The sequence below is a fragment of the Hyalella azteca genome, unplaced genomic scaffold (assembly GCF_000764305.2).
Source record: "Hyalella azteca isolate HAZT.00-mixed unplaced genomic scaffold, Hazt_2.0.2 contig6372, whole genome shotgun sequence".
Lineage (NCBI taxonomy): Eukaryota > Metazoa > Arthropoda > Malacostraca > Amphipoda > Hyalellidae > Hyalella > Hyalella azteca.
The window spans coordinates 16,150-41,747 of record NW_025936535.1 but is presented as its reverse complement, the minus strand read 5'-3'; the positions used below and the strand labels follow the sequence as shown (position 1 = coordinate 41,747).

Genomic DNA, 25,598 nt, shown 5'->3' with positions numbered 1-25,598 from the left:
CCAAATATTAGTCAATGTACTCCATCGTGGACATTTTACATTAGATGATAATAATATTGAATGATAATAAAAATATAATAAAATTGATAATATTCATGTTGAAATAATTTTTATCATTATATGATGATATTATTAATAAATAATAATAATAAAATAATACCAATAATAATTATTATTATTTTTATAATAATAACAATGTCTGGTCAATACTAAATAATTAGAGAGAAAGTGGCGTAGAAAAACAGGAAATTTTCTCCAAATTTTTATCCCAATGTATACACACACTTGATAATTATTAAAGATCGTGGACAAATTTTGCCGAAATTCCTAATTCGGACACTCACATTTCTTGTTCGAATATCAGTCCGTTTTCGGACCTGGCATCCATTGTTTTGTATCTGTCCAAGTAGTCGTCGGTAGGATAGCGCTGGCTGCTGAGTGTGTTGGGCAATCCTTGTCCCGCAGTACTTTCTTTTTTGTTTTAGTTTCCGTGCCTAATGTTTGACTGATCATGGGCACAAAAAATACTAAATATTTCGTGGCCGTGCTGGTTGCCTTGTGGATAGCTGGAACCATCACTTGGGTTAGTACCATTATTGAATAAAGTCGATAAATTAAGAGTATCTTAGTTAGCTTGCTTGCAAAGATAAAGACAGCAGTGCACACATTATAGGTACCTGCACTTGTGCCAAGGTCACAGGGTGCAAAGTGTCATTCTCTTTGAACAAATCATATCTGAAGATTTATGCCAACCTATTTGCATCAAAATCTATGTTTTTTAGTTTTTGTGAGATCTAACCAACACATTTCTCAATAAATATCTCTTGTAGACTTTACTGTGTTTCCTACATGTAGGAAACACAGTAAATTTGTGTGTCCCTGCTCAATTTATTTTGTTATGATAATAAAAAAACGTACATTTCTGAAGGCAAATTTTAAAAATCACCTGCAAAGTAATTGTTCTTATCTTAAATTTGAAGAAAATTGTGCCCAATGCTTCAGATTGGAGTGGCCCAGTGTGGAATTCTGTATAGGTAATATATTCTCATGTCAATATAAGAAAACCTATCGAAATACCAATTCTACCACCGCGTTATACCACCTTCCACTCCAGGTTTCATAGTGTGGCATAAGAGTCGTTGTAATAGTATCTCAGGGGTCATCTGGTCGTTGAAAATCCACATGCCACTCGTTGGTCGGTAGGTTTTCCAGTCGTTGGTCGGTACTCGGTAGGTTTTCCAGTCGTTGGTCGGTAGGTTTCTTAGTAGCTAGTTTGGTCACAGGTCACTTAACAACGAAAAAATCATCGTTAATAAGAAGATTAGTAGATAACCTCAAGTTTTTGTACATTGGATTGTTAATATGCAACAAACCACACGTATAATGCATTAATGGTTTAATTTCTTCACACCAGGTACCGTGCCTTCTTTACTCCTGAATGAACACTGACGTCTGACCGCTTCTATCCCTAAAATGCAGAGGGCACAGCTTTCTCGGAATGGCGAACTCATTTTTAAATACAAAAACTAAGATATTTTTAATTGTTGAGTGATAGGTGCAGGTTTACAACTTCCAAGTGATTAGGTACTTTATAGAAACTGAGCAAGTTAGCGTGCGTGTTTTAAGCCTTTAAGAAGTTCATTTTTTGCCTCAAATAACAATGTTGGATAGAAGAAGTGGTCTTGGTGGACCGAAATAATATATGAACCTCCGAAATTAGAATTCCATCCTGGATTGGACCTTTTTTTCATACCTAACCCATCTCAGCTGTGTTTTTGGTTCTATGTGAAAAATTAGAATAGGGTAAATGCGGTATATTCCGACACATTAAGGACGCATTGAGAAATGAAAAACTCTAAAAAAAACGTATGCGTTACGTAAGTTCTGTTGCCTTCACGTGACTCTCAAAACACTTCACTATGCGTCAGCAACGATGAAACGTCACAAAATGTTGCCATATTTATTAAAAAGCCTTTAGAATGGAAACCTACCAAATCCCTATATTCCGTCACTGTGTGTGGCAATATTCGACACGTGGTGAGTTGTATTGCGTCAGCACTTCAAATTTAACTGATACATAATGCCGACATCAACGTATTCGAATTCCGTTCGCTGTGTGAGCTGTATTGGCATACAACACAGCTTTGAATTAGAACACTAACGAATATTGAACACTACTTAATTACGTTTTAATTAACAGCTATTAGGCTTTTAATTAAGCAAATTTCAATTTTTGTACAAAGCTTGGAACGATCTGTGTGTGCCCAATTCAAGTTGTGTCGGAATTAGTTTTGATGGGTCTAAATCCATCACTCAACTTAATCATCTATTAATTTATTTACGACTTTAAATCAGCGAATACAAGTTTACTTAAAGGATTCCTAATATATTCACAGACGTATTTAAAAGTCTCAAACCATAATATTCTTCCTATAAATACAGTTATTCACTATTTGGTAGAGCAAGGTCAACTGTCAAATTTGACACATTTTTCGATGATCTCACCAGGTGGCATGCATTGTCTCTCTTTGAATCTCAATATTTTCCCACTAGATGGCCAAGACCTAGTGTTTTTGCAGTATTTCGACACACAAATGTATGAGGTCACCATTTCAACCATCAATGAACGCATGGAACTAGAACAAAGCTTAATATAAAGGAAAAACTAGAGAAGTGACGGAATTACCTACGATGACGGAATATACCGTGTTTACCCTATCTACCTTGAATATTCATATAGAAATTCATTTCGTCTCTGAGGAGTTATGCAATTTGAATCAAAAGTGATTACCCCTGTTGCTTGATCATATCAGAGCCAAAAAGCTTCTATTATTCTCTACCAGCTAAGATTGGAAAAATCTATATTGACTATAACCAATCATGATCAGGAAATTGTTATCAGTGGATGAGTGACTTTTACTTATAACAGCAGGCATTTTGATGGTTGTATGCATGTGTGTTTCTTTCCACATTGAAGCATCCATCATATTTATTATTAGCGCATTTTCTCATTTATAAAAAATGACGCTATTGTGCTCGCCATGTCCGTCTGTCTGTCTGTCTGTCCGTCCGTCTGTCTGTCTGTCCGTCCGTGACTTAACGTTTTTGTTAGCGAGAAAATGCACTCTCTGACACTCACTGCAGTGAGTACTGAGTTATATTATTATTGCATGTGTTGGTTCATTTATTTAAACAAAAACAGTGCCCTCTATTTATTTTACTGTGCCCTTTATTATTATTATTGTCATGTTGTCTTTATTATTATTTATGTCATATCATCTTTATTATTATTATTATTATTATTATACAGTGCCCTTTAAAAACAGTGCCCTTTATTTATTTTTATTGCATATGTTTGTTTCAGCTGCAGTGTGTGGGGGCTTCACTGCTGTGCTACATTGCCCTGGGAGGGCATCACACCATCTGGCTGGCATACAAGACGCTGCCTCGGGATCTTGTGTGAGACTGTGTAGTGCTGCAAGTTGTATTAGTTGCAACGTATTCCATGTTCTCTGATGGATTAAATGATTCTTTGAATAGTCTATGTTAATGTTAGCAACATGATTGCTAAGTGCATGTTTCATGGCATATGTTGAAGCATATTTTTATTTACTTGCACATTTCTCCTCATGATAATGTCATTCATATACCAGAATTTTTTTATTAGTTATACCTTATCTGGAATTCCTTGTGTAGAACTTCAACTAATTTTCCTAGCAGGCAGTGTCTATTTTGTGTAAATAAATAATGAGAGTAAAATTATCCTGACTTGTTAGATTTTCTTGTTTACTGATGATAAATTTTGTATGTATTTGTATCTGCACTGATTACTACATGATCTTAGATATTCAAGTAAACAATGGGGTAAAAATATCTCAAAAAGAGAAATCCTATTGAACAACAAAGAAGAAATTCCTTGTGAAAAGGAATCTTATTGAGCCCTTGAGTAGGAATTTAGCAAAAATTAAGCCTATTGAACAATCAAGTATTAATTTTTTAGAAAATAGAATGCTATTAATCATTGCCACGCCCCGTGCAGTGCTGGGGTGAGGTACCTGAGGCTGAGGCTGCTGGTGCGCTGGGCGCAGGGCAGCGACTATTGCCTCGCTGATCTCTTTGAGCGCAATGTTGTCAAGAACCCTTATAAAGTCGCACTCATTTGGGAGGGCAAGAAATGGACTTTCAAACAGGTAGGTTTTGTGACCAGCCTATAAAAAATATATATTCAGTTAGTTAATTGTTATTAAAGTTATGTATGGTAATAAATATAATTTTACCTTCAATCTTGGTGACTCCAATGTGATGGAATAAAATACCATGCACTCAAGCTTTCAGAATATCAGCTATAGTATACCTACTTATAATTTTAATTATACATGCATATTGCTGAGGTAAAAGAGGATAAATCCCTCACACAGTGATAGATCTGTATTGCCCTAACATTATATGACTTCTAATTCTGTGTGTATATGCAACAAATGTGTGTATTATTCACTTTCCAACTGTACTGGTTAATACTTTTATGAACAAAATATTGCCTTTGCAATACCGTAGTGTTATTGAAGATGGTTCAAGATTTCTGTATGCACTAATTTATTAAGAACTGTCTAAATTTACCCGCAGTTGTCAGACTACAGCAACAAAGTTGCCGATGTGCTCAAGAAAAAGAACCTGAAAAAGGGTGACTGCCTTGCCCTGGTCATGACCAACAGACCGGAGTACGTTGCCACCTGGCTTGGAGCCTCCAAGGTAAACATGACGCATTTGGGTTTTTATGTCTTCTTTAGAGTTGTGTCTCATGTGAAGAATATCTATGATTTTAAGTAGGTAGCATTTTTGAAAGCATTCACATCTACAATAATTTTGCTTGACGATATTTGTTCTTGATGTGATCAGCTGTTATTGGTGACATCAGCTGTTATTGGTGACATCAGCTGTTATTGTTGACATCAGCTGTTATTGTTGACATCAGCTGTTATTGTTGACATCAGCTGTTATTGGTGACATCAGCTGTTATTGGTGACATCAGCTGTTATTGGTGACATCAGCTGTTATTGATGACATCAGCTGTTATTGGTGACATCAGCTGTTATTGGTGACATCAGCTGTTATTGATGACATCAGCTGTTATTGATGTGTTCATTTATACATAAGATAGATCATTAGTAATAACGCTGTACCACCCCTGCCAGTTGGGCATCATCACGGCCCTCATCAACTACAACCTGAAGCACAAGTCGCTGTACCACTGCATTGCCGTGGCTAAAGCCAACATCGTCATCTGCAGCCACGACCTCGTCCACAGTGAGCTTAATCCCTGGAACAAATGTGTTGCATGGCAACAAACTATTCTACATAGGGGCTACTTGTATTTATTACCACTTTCAGTATTTCACATCGAGTCCACTAGTATTTATTACCACTTTCAGTATTTCACATCGAGTCCACTAGTATTTATTACCACTTTCAGTATTTCACATCGAGTCCACTAGTATTTATTACAGCTTTCAATTAGGCTAAAGGGATTTATCTCCTCATTATTGAATATAAATCATTATTATTATGTTCATTAAATCATTATTATTACCTATATTCATTGAAAAAAGCATTTTGATTTTTCATTGAATTTTTTGATAATTATTGTATCAAGAATCACACAAGACTCTAGATAAACTATTCTACATTGTGGCCACTTGAATTTATTACAACTTTCAATCGGGCTAAAGGGATTTAATATTCACATTACCAAACCATGATCATTTTGATTTTTCCATTGAGCTATAGGGATATAGTTTTTGTATCACAATCACATTATTGAAATGACAAAAATTTATGCTAAATTGCAAGTCTTCAGATAAACTATTCTACATTGAGTCTACCTGTACTTATTACAACTTTCAATCAGGCTAAAGGGATTTAAGTATATTCTTATTACCAAACTAAGAACATTTTGATTTTTGCATTGAGTTATAGGAATATAATTCTTATATCAACAATCACATTATAGAAAGGGCAAAAATTTGTACTCATTTGCCAGTCTCCGAAGCTCCAGGATAAAGCTAAGGATACAGGCTGAAAGTAGAACTGGGTTGCTTGAAGCCATTGCTCATTGCATGCAGTAAATGTACATGTGGTTTCATACAGTGAGAAAATGGAGTAAATGCTTTCAAATGCATTTTAAAGATGTTGCATTTATAAGTTTTCCTATGAATTCCTACTCAGTCTAACAATGCAGTGCCATAAATATTTTGCAGTTTAACCTTAGGCATCAATACTAAGTTCTGCTTATGAACATGCTACTTTGCAAATCTTTGCACTATTTCTACGTATACTATAACTGCACTATTACTGTAATATTACTGCACTATTACTCAGAGCTGGGCAGCGCTACTTTGAAATGTAGCGGCCGCTACCGCTACACTTACTAGATTGTAGCGCCGCTACCGCTACGGAAAATGTTACTATATTATTACTACACTAGAATTGCTTTAATATAACTGATTTATATAATGCTCTAAAGCTCTGCTATTCCTATACTAGAATTGCTTGAATACAACTGAAATGAATAGGAAACAACTGCCCCACTATTACCATGTTGTACAGGTGTGCTGGAGGTGCAGCCGCTGATGCCGGGCATGCAGGTGCTGGTGAGCTGCTGCAACGGCGCCCCCCTGCCCCAGGACACTCCCATACGTCAGTGGGGCGACATGCCTACCTTATCTTGATATTAAGTTATAATTAACTTATATTACTCTTACCTTGTCTTAATATTAAGTTATACTTATCTTGCCTTACTTTTACCTTATCTTACCTCACACTTAACTTGTGTTGCCTTACACTTAACTTGTGTTGCCTTACACTTAACTTAGGTACCTAGTATGTTAGATTATCTGTTAGTCTGTTACCTTCATTACTAAATTATCAAAATATACCTATCATGTAAATTTTACGTTAAATTATCTTGTGGTAAGAGAGTAACACACTCCCATACGTCAGTGGCGTGATCCATTTAATACCTTAATATAATCTTGTAGTGAAGGAAGTAGAAAAATAACGAGTATTAATGCAATATGTTATCTAAGTAATAAGTGAGCACTCTATGTAGTTCATCTGTCGTGAAGCTTAGTAAACTGGGACCAATTTTAATTTCTGTAAGTTTGATGTTTTTCTTATCCCTGGTAATGTTTAATTTACATGTTATCCTTCAAATAACCTAGAGAAGAAAACAAGCAGTTATCATGAGTTGTTAAAGGTTGGAATAAACTTGTTACGCCTGCAAATAATAAACTGACAAGTGGAATACTCTAAGCTTAGCTACTTACTCCTGTTTTTTTTAGCTTTTTAGTATCAATAAGTCACTTCTACCTTTTTATATAGGGACAAAAATTGCCAACAACTTATTTATTTAACCACAATTCAGGTGTTAAATGTAAAAATATGATCATTCTCTCATGCATCAGCTAGGTACTCATTAGAATTTTTTTACATAACTGAATCTGGTTTTAATGTCAAAGTTTTTGTGTATTCTCATTACTGGCTCTCTCATTCTCTTCAGTTTTTATTAAGAAACAAAATTGTATGAGAATAATACAATAATAATTTGCATTCCCCACTTTGCAGCTTATGTGAGCCTGGACGCTGAGCTGGAGAAAGCGAGCGCTGAGTTACCCGAGGAGCTTCAGAGCGTTCACTTCTCCGACAAACTCCTCTACATCTACACCTCCGGCACCACCGGCCTGCCCAAGGCTGCTGTCATCACCAACGCGAGGTATTACTGCACCACCGGCCTGCCAAAGGCTGCAGTCATCACCAACGCGAGGTAGGACGGCACCACCGGCCTGCCCAAGGCTGCTGTCATCACCAACGCGAGGTAGGACTGCACCACCGGCCTGCCCAAGGCTGCTGTCATGACCAACGCGAGGTAGGACGGCACCACCGGCCTGCCCAAGGCTGCTGTCGTCACCAACGCGAGGTAGGACGGCACCACCGGCCTGCCCAAGGCTGCCGTCATCACCAACGCGAGGTAGGACTGTCTCTCGCACCCAGTGCCCGGGTTCGAGTCCCACTGAGGGCAAGTTCTGCCGGGAAGCTCAGCTCATGGTCAACTCAGCCATTCATCCAACTCTGGTTGATAAATGAGTACCTGGCTTGTCCATGGTGTTGTGTAATGCAATAAAATGGTTCTGGCGGGTCAGCGAGCCAGTGATAGTCGTAGAACTACCAGTGGCACAAAGTGCCCGCAAAAACTGACCCTCCCTCCCCATTTGCCACTACCAGGATTGGCAATTACAACTACTAAAACACCAGAAAGAAAGCAGTCATAGAAGAAAATGTAGTAAATTTTACCTTGACTCGGAAGAACATTTGTGATATAATTTATGTTGTTCCCCGGTCTGGTCACGCCATTAAGCCCACGTGGCTATTAAGACCGCCACCCAGCCGCTGGACACCGTATATAGGTGTGAGACCCAGGAGCCTGCGGGCCGATAGCGCCGGGCGCTCGAGTAGGATGTGTGCAGCTCTCTGGGGGCTTACTTTTGGCTGTGAGGGCACTAGTCTGTGTGGGGGGGCTAACTAGGTTGGGTAGTCTGTGTGGGGGGGCTGACTAGGTTGGGTAGTCTGTGTGGGGGGGCCAACTAAGTTGGGCTGTTTAGTGATAGAGGTTTCCATGGCGTCGTAGCGTACAATCGATTAAGAAATAAGACCAAGTATAAGTGTACTGAGAGTCTATTTCCCGCACCTTTGGTACAGAAACTAAGTAAATATTATTGTACCAGGCCTTTGGTGTAGAAATAAGCACAAATCACAAGTGTACTAAGAGTCTCTCTCCCGCAGATACCTGTTCTTCTGCGGGGCGGTCCAGTTCCTAGGGTTTAACTTATTACGTTTATTTATGCCAATGTGTTACGTACGTCAACTTGTTTATTATTGACTTGTTCATAAACTCTGGTGTAAAAATGAGCCCAAATCACAAGTGTACTAAGAGCAAGAATAAGCCCAAATCACAAGTGTACTAAGAGTCTCTCGCCATCAGGTACCTGTTCTTCTGTGGGGCGGTGCAGTTCCTAGCGGACCTGCACCACGACGACGTGATCTACAACCCGCTGCCCCTGTACCACACGGCGGGGGGCATGGTGGGCATGGGGCAGGTGCTCGTCTTCAACGCCACCGCCGTCATCAGGACCAAGCTCTCCGTCACCCAGTACTGGCCGGAGTGTGTACAGTACAACTGTACTGTGAGTGCTGTGTGCAGTACAACTGTACTGTGAGTGCTGTGTGCAGTACAACTGTACTGTGAGTGCTGTGTACAGTACAACTGTACTGTGAGGGCTGACCAGAGTGTGCAGAGTGTTTTTTTCCGACTGCAACATTTGCCGTCAACCGTGAACCTTTTTGCCGTTAAACTTCTTATGTTCGAAACGTTAGTTAAATCAATCTTATATGTTCCCTGCATTTTTCTATTGTTTTTGGTCACCAAAAGCATTCTCGGGACATATTGTCACATCCTGGGTCAAGGACGAGTGGATTCTCCTCATTTTTGGTGCCGTCCGATGCCATTTAAAGTTACTCTACCCCGAATTCTGCATCGTCTCTGTGTCTGAATACCAAGGGCTATACTTTCAATCAAAAGTTCGTAGCTACGTCAGGCAGTTACTGATGGCTTTACAAAGTAAACCCACCAATCACAGACGGCAAATTTGCAGCTACGTGTACCTAAGCAAGTTTCGATAGTACGGCATCTAGAACTTGATTCTGTGAATTATAATTTATCAGTGGCTCCTGTCGCATGTTTTTCTGCAGCCTTTCACAGTCCAGTCCATCCGTAGTTTCCATCAGCACTCCTGTATTGTTAGCGAATTATTATTTATTATCATTTATAATAATTATTATTTATTGTCATCACCCCCTGAGTCGCTTGACTAAGTTGGGTACAGGACAAAGTATCAGTTCAAACTCTAACCCTGTGGAACTACTTTGAGCCTCCTGCCGCGACAGCCTGCACGCTGTAAGTTAGAATGTATTGTCAACTAACATCATCCGACCACTAGACACCTTAGTTTTTTCAATAATCACCGAGTAGTCGACGCTGTCGGAACCCTTCACTGGTTGCTGGCATATTTCCTCGACGCATGTTCCTTTCTTCGTTAGGACCATTGCAATATGCTACGGTGATGCTGCCACAGCAGCTAATATATATTATTCAACTTCCTTCAAGAATTAATCCAATTGACCTACTTGAACACATTTTATTCATAGTATTTTAGCCTAGTTTGATATACAGTGCATCGGTATCATACTTCTAGAACTCGGATTGTCAGTCTATTGATAAGGAACTCGCGTGGCTTTCCTGTGGAAATTGATGTGGAACTCGCATTTGACGGTAGAAATTTAGCCTTGCCAGTCCCTCTTGCATTGTATGCCTAGGCTTGTTCCCAATTACAAAGGTCGCTTCCAGCACTAATCGACGGTATGATATAGATGATCTATGATCTTGTTGTCTGTTGTCTTCTCAGTCTGAACGTCTACAACCCCACGTAGTTGCTGCCAGTAAAGAACAATGATATCGTAGCCATCGGCAGCTGTGCTAATCAGTTGATCACAGTAAACCGCAGTATCCTTAGTATTTGTTTGGGACGTAGCAGTCCCAGGCCACGATGGATCGCCGCCTCTAATTATCGCTTGTCCGCCCTCATTTGGGCCACCTGATGCACGATGCTGTTGCTTGCTTCTCGTTGGGGCAGGGGTAGGGGATAGTGTGTTGTGTAGGGGATAGTGTGTTGTGTAGGGGATAGTGTGTTGTGTAGGGGATAGTGTGTTGTGTAGGGGATTGTGTGTTGTGTAGGGGTAAGGGATTGTGCCCGCCCTACACATAACATTATCACCATCAAGTAAAACGCTGGATAAAGTTCGCGTCCGCCGTACAATGTTGCGTGTCTCCGGACATGCAGTTTGTGATGTGTTACTAGATGTGCTAGTCATGTTAGTGAGATGGTAGTGCAGGAGATGTGCTAGTCATGGTAGTGAGACTAGTGCAGGAGATGTGCTAGTCATGTTAGTGAGACTAGTGCAGGAGATGTGCTAGTCATGTTAGTGAGACTAGTGCAGGAGATGTGCTAGTCATGTTAGTGAGACTAGTGCAGGAGATGTGCTTGTCATGTTAGTGAGACTAGTGCAGGAGATGTGCTAGTCATGTTAGTGAGATGGTAGTGCAGGAGATGTGCTAGTCATGTTAGTGAGACTAGTGCAGGAGATGTGCTAGTCATGTTAGTGAGACTAGTTAACAACAAGTAACCCCTGGTTGTGGTGCAGGTAGCCCAGTATGTGGGGGAGGTGTGCCGCTACCTGCTTAACTCGCCCCCTCAGCCCACCGACACACAACACAAGGTGGGCTCATAATATTGAAATTATTTATTTTTATTTTGTATTAATATTATTTTTAGTTTATATTTTATTAGTTTTTTATTTTGTTTAGGCGACAGACAGGCCCTAATGTTGTTATCATATTTCAGTAAAATATTGATTATTTTGGTGATAGTTATAGTGATATTATGATCATATTCATTCCATAATGATGACAGTAATTTTGATTTAATGTAGGTATAATGTAATATGAGATTCAATATCAATATATATGTTCCATCACAGTCGCCGAGAGTGTCATGGCAGTTATTATTACATCATTATTGCATCATTTGTATGTAGACAATAATTATTTATAATTTTTACCGTCAATATCTATGTATTTAAGTGCAAATATGGTAGTTGCATAAACTATTTTTCAATGTAGACATTTGCATGCTGTATATATGCATTTATATCTATATTATATAGATTATTTCACGACCAGAGCACATTAATGTAACCACTCCCTACCCCATCTCCCATCCCCTATTGCCTCCTCCCAATGACTCCCCATTTAATCAACTCTCCCTCCTCTCATCACTCATATCTGTCCCACTCTCTTCCCGCTGTCTTTCACTCTTTCTAACCTTATTCACCCCTCTCACCCCACTACCCTCCTCTTCCCCTCACTGACCGTATGACCTTATAATGAGTTTGGGACTTCCGAGTCCCCGGTCACGCTGATGCGCCGCCTTCGTCGTCCTCCGTCTCCGAGTCGTCGCTAGGCAGGTCACCCCGCCCTCGGGTCCCGGATGTAACGTTGGACGCTTTTGCATCCTGCCTCCCACTTTCTCCCCTTTAACCCCCACTCTCCCCACACTCACCCCACACACCCCGGCAGGTGCGGGTGATGTTCGGCAACGGGGTGCGGCCGCAGATCTGGGAGGCGTTCACGTCCCGCTTCAACATGCCCGTCATCGCTGAGTTCTACGGCGCCACGGAGAGCAACGCCAACATCAGTGAGCCGGGGGGTGATGTGCGGGGGGGTTATGGGTGTTGTGGGGAGTGTAATGGGGGGGTTANTGTGGGGAGTGTTGGGGGATTATGGGTGTTGTGGGGAGTGTATGGGGATTATGGGTGTTGTGGGGGGTGTGGGGGATTATGGGTGTTGTGGGGAGTATATGGTGTAAATATTTTTCACAGAGTTTTAGTATATTTGTTGACTTTCTTGCACTTCATTTCCTGTGCATCTAAAGAAAGTACATCAAAGTTATGCTCGGGTGTCTCCGGTGAACGGAAGATGTAGATTATCTTGAGACAGTTGAAATAATTAAAGTTATTAATATTGGAGAGCTGGTGATGTCCTAACTATTAATAATAATATTATCACCGGACGTTTGCCGCTACCTTTAATCTTGTCAGAATGTCTCGAGCCTACGGTTAAATGCCAGCAACTATCTTGTTAAAATACGATGACTTTGATGAAAGTCAAATTGCACTTTATTACACTGGGATTCCATTGATTAAAACTTCGGTTAACACGGATAAAATTCGACTTTTATTTCAGTAAAGAGCACTTAGAAGTAATACGTTAAATAAAATAGTACAGCAAGCACGAGAGACATCACACTGCTAGACGAAACTATTATAGCACAGCCACAAGAACTAGCGTTGGGGCACAAGATCGCTAGTGGAGCAACGGAGCAAGGTTAGTTCAGGCTAGAACCTCCCTGTAGGGCTGGCGGGACACGACTGACTACCTGACTCACAGACACTCAGACCTGACCTTGCACTACGTCGCTACCGCCAAAGTAAGGTCCGAAGCATCAATGTTACTAAGGCAGCTACGCTAGACGCTACAGAATAATTTCATCATAAAAATGCACATGAGAACGAGCGATAGGATTAATTGAGCAATAAGTATTAGTGAACGATGTTCAATGTTCACTATATAATAATAATAATATTTAAACGAAGCTATATTCTAATTTAGGTACATGCCTGTAACTAAAGTTTGTGTTGCAGTGAACTACGAAGGCAAGCCCGGCGCCTGCGGCTTCCTGCCGCTACTGTTCCCCAAGGCCTACCCCGTGACACTCATACGAGTGGACGAGCACTCGGGCCTGCCCGTGAGGGGCGAGGACAGCTTATGTGTTGTGTGCAAGCCTGGTGAGTGGCAGGAGGGAGTGGTGAGTGGCAGGTGGGAGTGGTGTTGAGGTGATCGAGTCTAGCGTTACGCCCCAAACTTGCCACTCGTGACTGAGCTCAGCGCGGTTTGTGGTCCGCTGTGTGGCGCGCTGTGTGGCGCGCTGTGCCGCGGTCTGTGGGCTGCAGTGTGGCGTGCTGTGCCGCGGTCTCTCACCCCACCTCCCCCGCAGGAGAGCCCGGGGAGTTCGTGGGCAAGATCCTGCCGTCAGATCCGCTGCGCAGGTTTGACGGCTACGCCGACACTGAGGCCTCCAGCAAGAAGATCGTGCGCGACGTGTTCAGGCGGGGCGACATGGCCTTCTTGTCAGGTGGGTCAAGAGGGGGACATGACATTCCTTGTCAGGTGGTGCATTCATTAAACACTCGCAGGTTCCGCCAGCGTTGCTCGGAGTAGCTGGTCTCTCACGATTTGTATTGTCGTTCCTCCCGGATTTCGTTGCCAGGTCCAAACTTAAGTAATTTTAATTAATTTCAGCAATTAGAATTCTTGGATGTAATATAAATAGTATAAATATATCAATTTTCATATCAAGTCAGGGTCAACACTACGGGTCAAATATTATTATTGACACTACGGGTCAAATACTGGTATATTAAGTATAAATATATACTTAATATAAATATATTAAGTTATATTACTTAGTATATGTAATATTATTGAGCAAAACTCGTATATCTAACGTACATATTGCGTGCAGGAGACATCCTTGTGATGTCCATCCATCCATCCGTGCCAAACATTTTGAATGTGGGGTTCTTATCATTAGCTGGCCAACGTTAGAGATAAAATTAATTAGTCTAACTAATATTCATTAGTTAGATTAGGTTAATAACAGTAATATGAACTAGTGTAAGTCATATATCTAACACACATATATTGCGTGCAGGCGACATCCTTGTGATGGACGAGGTGGGCTACGTGTACTTCAAGGACCGCACGGGGGACACCTTCAGGTGGCGCGGCGAGAACGTCAGCACCGCTGAGGTGGAGGACAGGCTCTCCCATGCTGCTGACGATGCTGACGCCGTCGTCTTCGGTGTTGAGGTAACGTCCTGTCAGGTGACGTAGTAACGCTGGCTGTCAGCTGACGAGGTAACGCTGGCTGTCAGCTGACGAGGTAACGCTGGCTGTCAGCTGACGAGGTAATGCTGGCTGTCAGCTGACGGGGTAACGCTGGCTGTCAGCTGACTAGGTAACGCTGGCTGTCAGCTGACGAGGTAACGCTGCCTGTCAGCTGACGAGGTAACGCTGGCTGTCAGCTGACGAGGTAACGCCGTAGAGCTTTACCCTCTATTTTTCTCTTTGAATGAGGTTTAAATTTTTATATTTCTACCTCATATACCCCATTTTACTCATTTTTTATTCATAATCTTCCGTCCTTCCCAGCGGGAGGAAGTCTGATCGCCTAATGTATAATTAATAATATTATTAAATTAGTATAAGTTACATTAATAAGTATAAGTAATATTTACAAGTATAAGTAATATTCATTCATAATATTCGATTTAAAGCAGCCCAAGTTTTACCAATTAATGAATGTTTTTAACTGAAAGTAAATGAGCGAAAGTTTGTGTGAAAGTTTTAATTGACACTTGATCGGTGCGGTGGTGGTTTGTTTTCTGAAGAAATAAATTAATCCCAATAAATAATAATATACAAAATATTATTTGTAATAAATGAATGGAATCCCAATAAAAGAATCTCGGGAAGTCTGTTCATTTTCAGTTCCCTGCCCTCCAGGATATTTGTCTTTGCTATTAACATTAATATAATATTAAGTGAGATTGTAATTAACACTCGCCCCCCAAATGGCGGAGTGTGAGGGTAAGGCAGACCTCCACAGCTTATAACTGTCTGTTCAATTGGTTCTTTTTAAGTAATAATACTTAATATAAGTAAAATACTAAGACATTTGACCGCCCCAGGTGCCGGGGTGTGAGGGCAAGGCGGGCATGGGTGTGGTGGTGGCCTCAGCAGCCTCCCTCCAGCAGCGCCTCCCTCAGCTCCTGGCCTCCCTGAGGCGCGACCTGCCCGCCTACGCCGTGCCTCTCTTCCTGCGCGCTGTGGCAGACATCGACACTACGGGTCAATGTCCTAATATTGACGCACTGCATAGCTGTGAATGCGTCATAATAACTGTGAATGAGTCGCATTGTCTAAATATTGACGCACTTCATAGAAATGAATGATTCAATGTCTAAATATTAAATCACTGCATAACTGTGAATGAGTCAATGTCTGAATATTGACGTTCTGCATGACTGTGAATGAATTGTACTTCATAGAAATTGATGAATCATATTGACCAAATAATGGCATGCGCCCTCCCAAAAGTCGACACAACAGGTCGTCATATGTTCCATTCATTAACTCAGAGAAATAAGTGAGATGTTGTCCAGGCAGCGATGTACTCTTTGCCCTGGTGAGTTGTGTGGGTCATCCTGACTCAGTATGGCCTGGCAAATGGGCGTGTCAGTTGACAGACGTGCTACTGCCTTGACAAGCGTGCTGCTGCCTTGGCAGGCGTGCTGCTGCCTTGGCAGGCGTGCTGCTGCCTTGGCAGGCGTGCTGCTGCCTTGACAGGCGTGCTGCTGCCTTGGCAGGCGTGCTGCTGCCTTGGCAGGCGTGCTGCTGCCTTGACAGGCGTGCTGCTGCCTTGGCAGGCGCGCTGCTGCCGGGAAAGCCTACTGTCCGTCTTCAATGTTATTCGCACCTGAAGGAAAGGTGACCGTCATCTATGTTATTCGTACCTAACTGACGGATGGATAGACAAACGGACGGACGGACGGACGGATATGGCGAGCATAATAGCGCCTATTTTTCCATAAATGAGAAAATTTGCTAAAAGCTCCCCCTCCTACAGGCACGTTCAAGCTGCGCAAGGTGGACCTGCAGAAGGAAGGCTACAACCTGCCCAGTCTCCTGAAGTCTCCTGAGGAGGACGGGCACTGCTTGTTCTTCCTGGACCAGACGTGCCAGCAGTACGTCCCGCTCACGTCCCAGCTCCTCCAGGACATCCTGCACAAGAAGTGCCGGCTCTAGTGCACGACAAACGTGCTATATCCAACCAAGTTTCCCCTTTGACAGAATGGCTTGAAAAATTATTGTATTTTGTTGTACTTGCAAGCCAATTTATTGCTAGCATACCCAGCAACTCGAAATTTACTAGCCAATTCCATGCTAGCGTCTTCCCTTACGGCAGATTGACTTGAAAGAGTTTTTTTTTGCCACATTTCCAATAGAAATTTCTAAATCAAGTTCCCCCTTTCATAGAATGGCTTGAAAAATGTATTTAATTTTGTCGTATTTGTCCACGCTGGTTGTGACGAGGGTGGTAATTAATTAATGGCAATTGGAGCGAGAATGGGGTAATAATATCACCCCTACCAAAGTACCAAAGTAAAAACGAGTGATAAGTCAGTTGTTCAGGGCACAAATTATCACCTATCCTAGTGTTTTTCCCCACTATCACGCCTTCAGTTTTTCAATCGTTTGTTTTCCGTTTTAGTTGATGTGGCGACTAGGCAAGGAAGGGGTGATAGGTCAGTTTTTTCGGGGCACTAGCCACAGGTAGTTACAGGACCATCACTAACTTGACCCGCCAGAACCATTTCATTGCACTGTACCCTGGACAATTCAGGTACTCGTTTACTAACCAGATTTCAATGAATGATGGAGTTGGCGATGAGCTTAGCAGAAAACATTGTCGTGCGAATTGGTCTAAACGTAAAATTTTCTTCAGGTATCACACCATAGAGGTGCAAAATTTTACTTGAAGATATTCCCGCTCGTTATACTAACTCCAGAACCTCTTTATTCACAATACAGCGATGCTCAAGACCGTGCAGGCTCTAGGAACATTTACTGGGAAATATTTCCCGGACACCTAATTTTTTTTAATCGTCTGAGGTCGGTTCCGATCAAAACCGCGTCGAGAAAAACTTACCTATTACAAACTATTTCTTTTATACTCAATTGATTTCAGATCGTGATCTGAAGGCCATATAGGAATGTGCATTGAGGGTATAAAGTCTTCGGATCATAATGACTCAGACAGATGCCACATAACGCGTGCTTCTCACCTGCGAGCGCTAAACCTGCAGAAAAAAACGAACAATCGCATACAGATTTTTATTGACGCTTCCAAATTCGCAAATTCAGCTTAATTCTCCGCCTCACATTTCCTGCTAGCCGTGTAATCAAAGAACTGTTCATTCCGTTGTTCTGCATTGCTGTCGCTCATGTCTCAATATGAGGTGCTGTGTGTAAACATTTGTTGGGTTGTTTGTACCTCTTAACGTGTCTGTTCCTGTTGTTGAAATCTGTTGTTTGAAAACAATCACATGTTAGCCAGAAATAAGACGTCGGTTGTCAGTTACAGATTTTGTAGATATTTTTTTATAGATTCATGAGACTTCAATGGTGACTTCAAAAATAATCCATACAATTTCGGGGACCAAGTCAATTTTTAATTTCTATCTCGGCGCTAATAATGAATTACAAATTCAACGTAAAGATTGCAACATCGCAGTTATGCAGTCTAATATATTCAGGCCATCGGAATTTTTTCTCGAAAATCTAAAACCATCAATGATTTTAACTTCCACACGTGGCGTTGAAACTAGCTCACTAGTATGCGCGGCTGGTTTTAGGTTAATTTTGTTGTGTTATTTCCTTAGGTTATTAAGTTTTGTTGTTTTATCTCTTCTAGAGGTTTTTGTAACATTCCAATATATTCTCCAAGAAGCTGTGCACAATCGAGACAAGGAAGTTTGACTGAACTACTTAATTTGTATGAAACTTTACTTTAGTTTTTCACTTTCTTATCGAAACTTTTTTTCCAGCAGCTCAGTTTCGCGTTTCAAATGCAATTATCTTTAGAAAGGCATTTAGTTCTTACCTCTTATTCCCTCTTCACTTTGATGTCGCAACAAAAACTTCCCAAAAAGCTTCCTTTAAGACACTATTTTCTTGTGAAAATCTAAACTTGCTAAGTATTTTTATAAGCCTGTGTGCGCGTTTTTATATTCAAATGAAAGCTATTTGAACATGTTCTATAAACTGAAATTGTACAAACCGAAATCAGGCGAGAGGCGAGTCAATTTCAGGCAGCAATTTTGGTGTTGAATGAAATTTTTTTCCTATTTGACTTTGGGAATTTTTTTCCACCAAATTAGGCCCAAAATGCAACTTATTTTTTAAATTACTATAGTAATTTTCATGAACCTAACGAGCTTTTAAAGTACCTGTGTTTTCTTGAACTTTGTGCCTTGCCAAATGTGCTTCCTTGAAAGCGATGTAACTTTAAGACCGGAGTTGAAATTTACTGTTGCTAGGAAGGCGGGCGTGTTGTTCAAAAATTATTGGGTCAAACTGTCCAAATATTGACACACTACTAAGCAAGGTTAGTCCAAACTGGGTCAGGATAGCTAAAAACGCTGTAGCGCAAAAATTTATCGCTCAATGGACAATATCTCACTCATTTACTGAGTGAATTGTTTACTTACCGTAGGCGTCAGTCGACCGAATTACTGTAGATTTTACACCAGCACGAGCCCGCTCATCGACAAGGTCGACGACAACGAACCTCTTCAGTGAAACCAAATTCATTTTCACATGAGAAAAGTTTTTTTCCTCTGTGAAATTTATCAAATTTTGGGGAAAATTCAAATATGACCGAATTGAATTGAATGTATTTGAATTTTACCGCTATTTGTGGGAGGTTACTTGTTGCATATTAAATTCGGTAACGTTAAAAAGTTCATCAACCACGACATCGGATGTAAAATGGTCAAGCCTTGTCTTTTTATATTCATTTATAGTTGTTTACAATTATAGAGTTAAATTAGATAGTAATGTAAGCTGTTTTGTTTATACAGCGACTTGTTCGTGGGATGTGCAGTGGGTGAACTCGTCTTTGTACGTGGGAACTGTCGTGTGTTGTTATAACGAACACAATGTTCTTCTTGTGTGTCGCCGTCCATGTATTAACTGTGTGGTTATGAATTATTCTGTGTGGTCGTGTATTTCCTCTGTGGGCGTGTATTTTCTGTGTGGTGTGTGCGCTTGTTCGTTCCAAGTGTGTTTTTAATTCTTGATTTCTTCTCTCTTGAAGAATTGGTTCTTAAAATGACTCTAAAGTGTTCTCAATATTTATGGTACAGTGGAAAAAATCGGCAGATATTTAAGCTAAATTATCAAAGTGTCACTGCGGTATAAATCTATTCGAAATTTAAATAACTATCTTTTGTATGGGTGCTGTGACGCTGCAATATAATATTTGTTCAAATGTTCTAAGATATCCGTGGGAGTCGTCGTGTGTTGTGCTCACCACAGGCCAGTTTTACGTTAAGCTTTAGCGGCGTAGCAGCTACAGCCAAGCTGTAATGATTTTGTTGATTTGAAAAACTTTAGATAACTGAGACCTTCCACCTCGTTGGTGATGTTCATCTTTAGTTTCAGTGCTAAATGAACATAGCGAAAGTTATCTTGACTTTCGGTTTTTAAGAAACTTTCGATAACATAGACCTTCCACCTCGATAGTGATGTTCATCTTTACTTTCGGTGCTAAATAGCTCAAGCGCTAGTAAACATGCCGCCACTGAACTAAACTATTCGTCCTCAGTCTTGGTTATCTTGCTACAAGATCGTGAAAATTTGCAATAAAAATGTTTGTACGATAATTTGTTTTTGAAGAATAAATTTAGGTTGTGTTGGTTACAGCTGGTACGTGACAATTTTAATGGAAATGCTTATACGATAGTTTTTTTAAAGAATAAATTGAAGGGTGTGGGTTACAGCTGGTACGGTTTTATCTAATGTCATATAACGTCAAAATGAGCGGTTCTGTTGCCAAATAAACAATCTGTTGCAGTATGTATTAAATTATATCGTGTTTCTTCTAAGCAGATAATTTTATCAAAATTCAGATAATTTCATAACAATGCATTTGTAATGCAGCGACAACTTGCACTTCTGCCTTGTTTACGTTCTAGACTGCGGGGTAAATCACGTACGAGTTTAGAGTCGCTGATTCTTAGACTTGAATTCCTAATTAAGCTTGGCATACAAAAGTTGTAAGAATCGTCCATTTACGCAGCTAAATTTATCTAGCTTGTACCTATACTTAAATTCATAAATTTAAATTATATAAACCAATTCTACATTTCTTTGCTGTTTGTAATCAATAATTAAGTCAAATTTTTAGAATTTTCATTGAACTAACTTGTTATATCCATGCTCATTAATTATGTCATAAACAACGTAATTTATTTCACTAGCTACTTAACCTCGAATAAATCTTTCTACTTACGAAACCGCACTGATTTAACAAGCAATAATTGTGAAAAATTTTAATTTCGCCGAAGTTAACTCATTTTACATATTTTAATTATGTTCTTTAATTGTTGGGAGTTACATTGAAACGCGATTTCAATTCAGATTTCGTCTGTGTTCTTTTTAGAAAATAATATTTAATCTCACCCCTCAACTTTATACAAGGAAATAGATAGAATTTGTTTGTAAAATCAGTGAATGTTGAAGTTATCGAATAAACGTTGAATGCTGTCTTGCTGCTTTTTATTGCTGCCTATTTTTTTTATTTGTCTTGACAGACTTAGTCCATCATCTTAACATCATCGCTCTACACATCTCATAAAAAAATTCACAAAAAATAACCAGAAAATTCATCATTTCTTAAAAGGAAAACGTTTCGGAGACCAGCTCCATCATCAGTTCCGAAACGTTTTCATTTTTAAGAAATGGTGAATTTTCTGCCTATTTTTTTTTGCTTGTAAATTTTTTATCATCATCACACTGTACATCACCTCAGCATCGCGCCAACATCACGCTAGTTTGTCGAGTGTGTTGCTCAAATTTTGGCGCTCCGTTAGGAATCAGTTGAGGAAAACTCGATGATATCCTGCATCTCCGTAATGACTGATCGTTGATAAATGAACGCAGTAGAACAGATAGTTATTACAGAAAAAATAATAGTTAATAGTCACAAAAGTTATTACTGAAAAAATAAGGCCAATGGAATCGAATTTAAATATAAAATATTTGCCATTCTAAGTATCCATTCATCAGGAGCTGGAATTTCATTATAGTTCATTCACCATAACGATGGGTACAAATTTAGTAAAGCGGTGTTGGCGTTCACTAGGCCGTGAGACTTGTCGCCGATTCTGAACATTGAAGAATATTCACAGCTTGTTGCGGGTCTTGAACACGCAGCTCACTCTAATTTTACTGAGCTGCGAATCCGTTCGGAACTTTTGTGCTTACTTTTGGGTGTGTGCTGACTGGTTGTGCGAGAATAAAGTCTTATCGTTTTAATTGAGAACAAAACAAAAACCAGCGAAAATTTAAAAAATCCGCAATAGTTTTTACCGCGGCGCATTGTTCATAGAATAGAAGTGTCGGCGCTGAAGAAATAGGCCCATGGCCTGTTGCCGATTCTTGAACTTTTCGTGACTTGATTCACAAGGGATCCGGCCTTTGGAACCCGATCTTTCCATAGCTGACGATTGATTGAGATAGCTGCTGGACTTATTGCCTGGTCAGTTGATGTTCAGGCATATTCTGTATGTCAAGCAGATCCGTTCAGAATTTGAGGGATTGGTGAGCTATTCGGTAGCTCAAAAAGTCGCGTTTTTCGTTTTAGTAACAAACAAAATGACATAAAAATCTTCAATAGTTCCTATCACGGCGCATTGCTAAAAATTATTCATGATGTGAACTGCAGGCATTTACCTTCAGAATTAGAGAACTTTTGAGCTGTTCGGTTACTCGAAGATGCGTTTTTTTTTCGTTTTAATTTAAAACGAAGTGGCGTAAGCGTTCGCATGAGCGTATTGCAAATAGAAGTTATTGTCGTTAATAAGGTCAAGATTGATTTTGATTTGATCAATGTGTGCGTAGAAAAGGTTTTGCGTTCACGTCTCATAGAATTTAGACCCAAAAATTTACTTCAAAATTTGTTGGAGTGATTTCTTGTCAGGAACACTAACATCAACTTTTCTTCATGTATGCGTAGCGCTCTGAGTGCACCTAGCGGCTTAGTTCTCGTCTGTGATAGGTGGGTTCAGCTAGAAAGGCATGAGTGATAAACAGGTGGAGTTAGGAACTCTAAATTAACTATCTTTGAGTCTTTGACATTACTATTTTTCCCTTTCATGGCACTGGGCAAGCGCCACGCATGGCGGTATCTGGAAACTCGCTCGTTCAATGTCGTTACGAACGCGTTACAACAGAGCGCGTGAGTAGCCTGTCCTTAGCCGTGTTTTAAACTGTTGTTGAATTACCCTTAAATAAAGTCACAATTACACATTGTTCTCAATTAGGCTTCAAGAAAAACCTAGATATAATATTTAATTGTTAATAAATCATGAGAGACTAATTTTCTTCACAATATCTTCGGATAAATAAATAGGCATATTTTTGGGTGGCGACACTTGGCAACGCATGATTTGTGCTGTTGCGGTTCCCTAACTTCACTTCGCCATATCAACGGGTACAGACTACAGTGGAATAGTTGTCGCGTTATACTGAAACGGTACGTAAATTTATGCTTTTTATGTCTTATTAACTGATTTGTACTATTTGCTATCATTCAATGGCACCTAGAGGCTTTCAATTATTTATCATTATGATCTAGTATTCTTTTCAACCATGTTCGAAACAACAGTTAATGAAGAGTGCTTATCAGGTAGGCGCGGTCGAATAGGTACTGAGTGCAAAGTTCTGTTGGCTGCCTCATCGTCGTGTCCACTGTTCCTGTTATTCACAAAGTTCCAATAGGTAGGTTGCACTATTTTATATTATTGTTGAGTTTTTTTCTGTAGAATACATGTAAACTTTCAATTTCCAGGATTAATTTTTTATGTATAGTGAGTTTAGACTTCAAGAGTTATCATAGATTGCGTACATTTCATTTTGGATGGAAGATGATACTCAACTATCACTCAGTCGTGTTTCTAAGTCGTGATTTATCTCTTAAAAAATTATCAATTCCCGCAGAGACGTTGGATGACGTAGCTCATGTTTTTAAATCAGCGCTTCCCAGATGTCTGATGAAATGGGAAGAAATATTCGCAAATGTGTATGGTCTATTATTAAACAGAATACGATTCATTATAAAATAACAATATTATTGTTTAAAATAAAATAAAATATAAAATAATGCAATATAGTATGTATTACATTATATGCATATGAAAAAGTCTCAGCGGGGGCACTTGATTGATTTATGACGAGATGAAACCTTATCATGCTAGCTACTTAATTATCTTAATACGGATAAGAAAATAGCTCTCCCTTATATATTAGGCTCTAAAGTTTTTTAAATGTCGACGCCAATAACTGATCCTATATTCCTGTTTAGTCGTGACCACTTTATTTTAAAACTTGAAAATGCATAAAATCCGTTTTTAAATTCTTATTTTCTAATCATTTATTAAAATTGATTTATAGTTCTAATTTATTACTCTCAAGGCCCTGATTAACATTAATTGAAGAGTAAGATTACAACGGTTGAATATTATCCTGCATTACGGCGTTGTCAATGTGGCATAAAAGACTGAAGCCTAACCTGTCACTTACTTGTTTCAAACTCTGTTTATTGTTCTAGGATGTGGATGTTAAGTTTTCATCGATAATTAATCGACATGAATTCTACTGATATTGAATCGAGAATTTGAAAAATACTCGGTATATATTCACCAGCATTATTTAAAATAATAATCATTATTAAGCTAATTCTTCTAAACATTTGTGAATTGCCAGACATTAAATACAACGGTGCTCGGTCATATACGTACCTGAAATTTTTGGCTGCATGCATAAGAGTTCATATGGATGAACTCCGGGCACTAGAGTAATTTATTCTATTTGCCGCATTTATATTATCATCTCATTTGTGATGAAATCGTCCTGTAAGGGTAGTAGGCTATCTCCTATAGGTAGGTGCATTCATCGCGATTGCAAACAGCCAATTTCCCAATTCTCTTCCGTGTGAGTGTCGGTGCAGGCCAGTGAATATCGATGTTGGAGTTTTATTCCCTGATTATTTAAGTCTGGAATCACGAATATCGCTATAATAGATTTGGTATTGAGCGTTTTTATATTTCAATTGCGTGTGCAGGCGATAGATCGACCATTATGGCTTCGATGAACCTCGCGCCACCGCCGGAGGGGGGCGGCCGGCCGAGACCTGCGGCGATCGGCATCGACTTCGGGACGAGCAAATGCTGCGTGGCTGCGGTGCACGACGGTCGGGTGGACGTCCTGGAGAACGAGTTGGGGCAAAGGACGACGCCTTCCTGTGTTGCCTTCAACTCCCAGCAGCGACTAGTGGGCAGCGATGCCCTGGACCAGGCCGTTGTGAACTGCGCCAACACCGTGCACGCCGTCAAGAGCTTCCTGGGCAGGACCTACAACGAAGTGAAGGATATGTCTTCTCTCTGCAGAATTCAACAAACTTACATCGATAGTAAATTCGAGTACGTCGTCCAGTACAAAAATCAAATTCGATGGTTGAGACCAGAGCAGGTGGCCGCCATGCTGCTCGGGAAGATGAAGGACATCGCGGAATCCTCTCTGGGTTGTCCCGTGGACCGCGCGGTCATCTCGGTACCGGCTTCGTTCGGCAACGCGCAGCGACTCGCGGTAAAATACGCCGCGCAAGTCGCAGGACTTGAAGTTCTTGAGCTGATTAACGAAACAACCGCGGCGGGAGTCGCCTTCGCGGACAACCGCACCGTCAAAACCCCCTGCGGTTATCGCGGTGGTGGATTTCGGGGCGGGTAAGCTGGATGTGTCCATCATGGAGGTGAGGGATGGATCGGTGAATGTCATGGCTGCTACTGGAAACACAAACCTTGGTGGCTGCAACTTGGACGATGCTTTGGTTAGCCATTGTGTGGGAGTCATTCAGGGCAGACATAGTTACAGAGTGAAGGAGAAGAAGCAACTTGAACGATTGCGCATTGCGTGTGAGAAAGCTAAGAAAACTCTGACTTTACTCCCGGAGGCTCAGTTGAGTCTC

At 40.4% G+C, this 25,598-nt stretch overlaps 2 protein-coding genes and 1 long non-coding RNA gene across 3 annotated transcripts; all 3 read left to right on the top strand.

Annotated features, from left to right (window-relative positions):
• Positions 1-415: 415 nt before the first annotated feature.
• On the top strand, positions 416-21,120 carry LOC108682014 (long-chain fatty acid transport protein 4-like). The gene is made up of 15 exons (XM_018171103.2): positions 416-583; positions 3,365-3,459; positions 4,040-4,190; positions 4,624-4,749; positions 5,193-5,304; positions 6,604-6,693; positions 7,621-7,768; positions 9,035-9,236; positions 11,311-11,385; positions 12,245-12,362; positions 13,369-13,512; positions 13,722-13,859; positions 14,439-14,596; positions 15,478-15,637; positions 16,416-21,120. The coding sequence occupies exons 1-15, from the start codon at positions 512-514 to the stop codon at positions 16,592-16,594; spliced, it is 1,968 nt and encodes a 655-aa protein (XP_018026592.1). The 5' UTR covers positions 416-511; the 3' UTR covers positions 16,595-21,120.
• Positions 1,116-1,296, top strand: LOC108682015. The gene is made up of 2 exons (XR_001931541.1): positions 1,116-1,203; positions 1,234-1,296. It is a non-coding gene; the product is annotated as an uncharacterized LOC108682015 (long non-coding RNA).
• Positions 21,121-23,299: 2,179 nt separating the features above from the next.
• Positions 23,300-25,360, top strand: LOC108682006 (putative heat shock 70 kDa protein 7). The gene is made up of 2 exons (XM_018171095.2): positions 23,300-23,353; positions 24,696-25,360. Exon 2 carries the CDS (start codon positions 24,713-24,715, stop codon positions 25,358-25,360), a length of 648 nt encoding a protein of 215 aa, XP_018026584.1. The 5' UTR covers positions 23,300-23,353; positions 24,696-24,712.
• Positions 25,361-25,598: the final 238 nt, after the last annotated feature.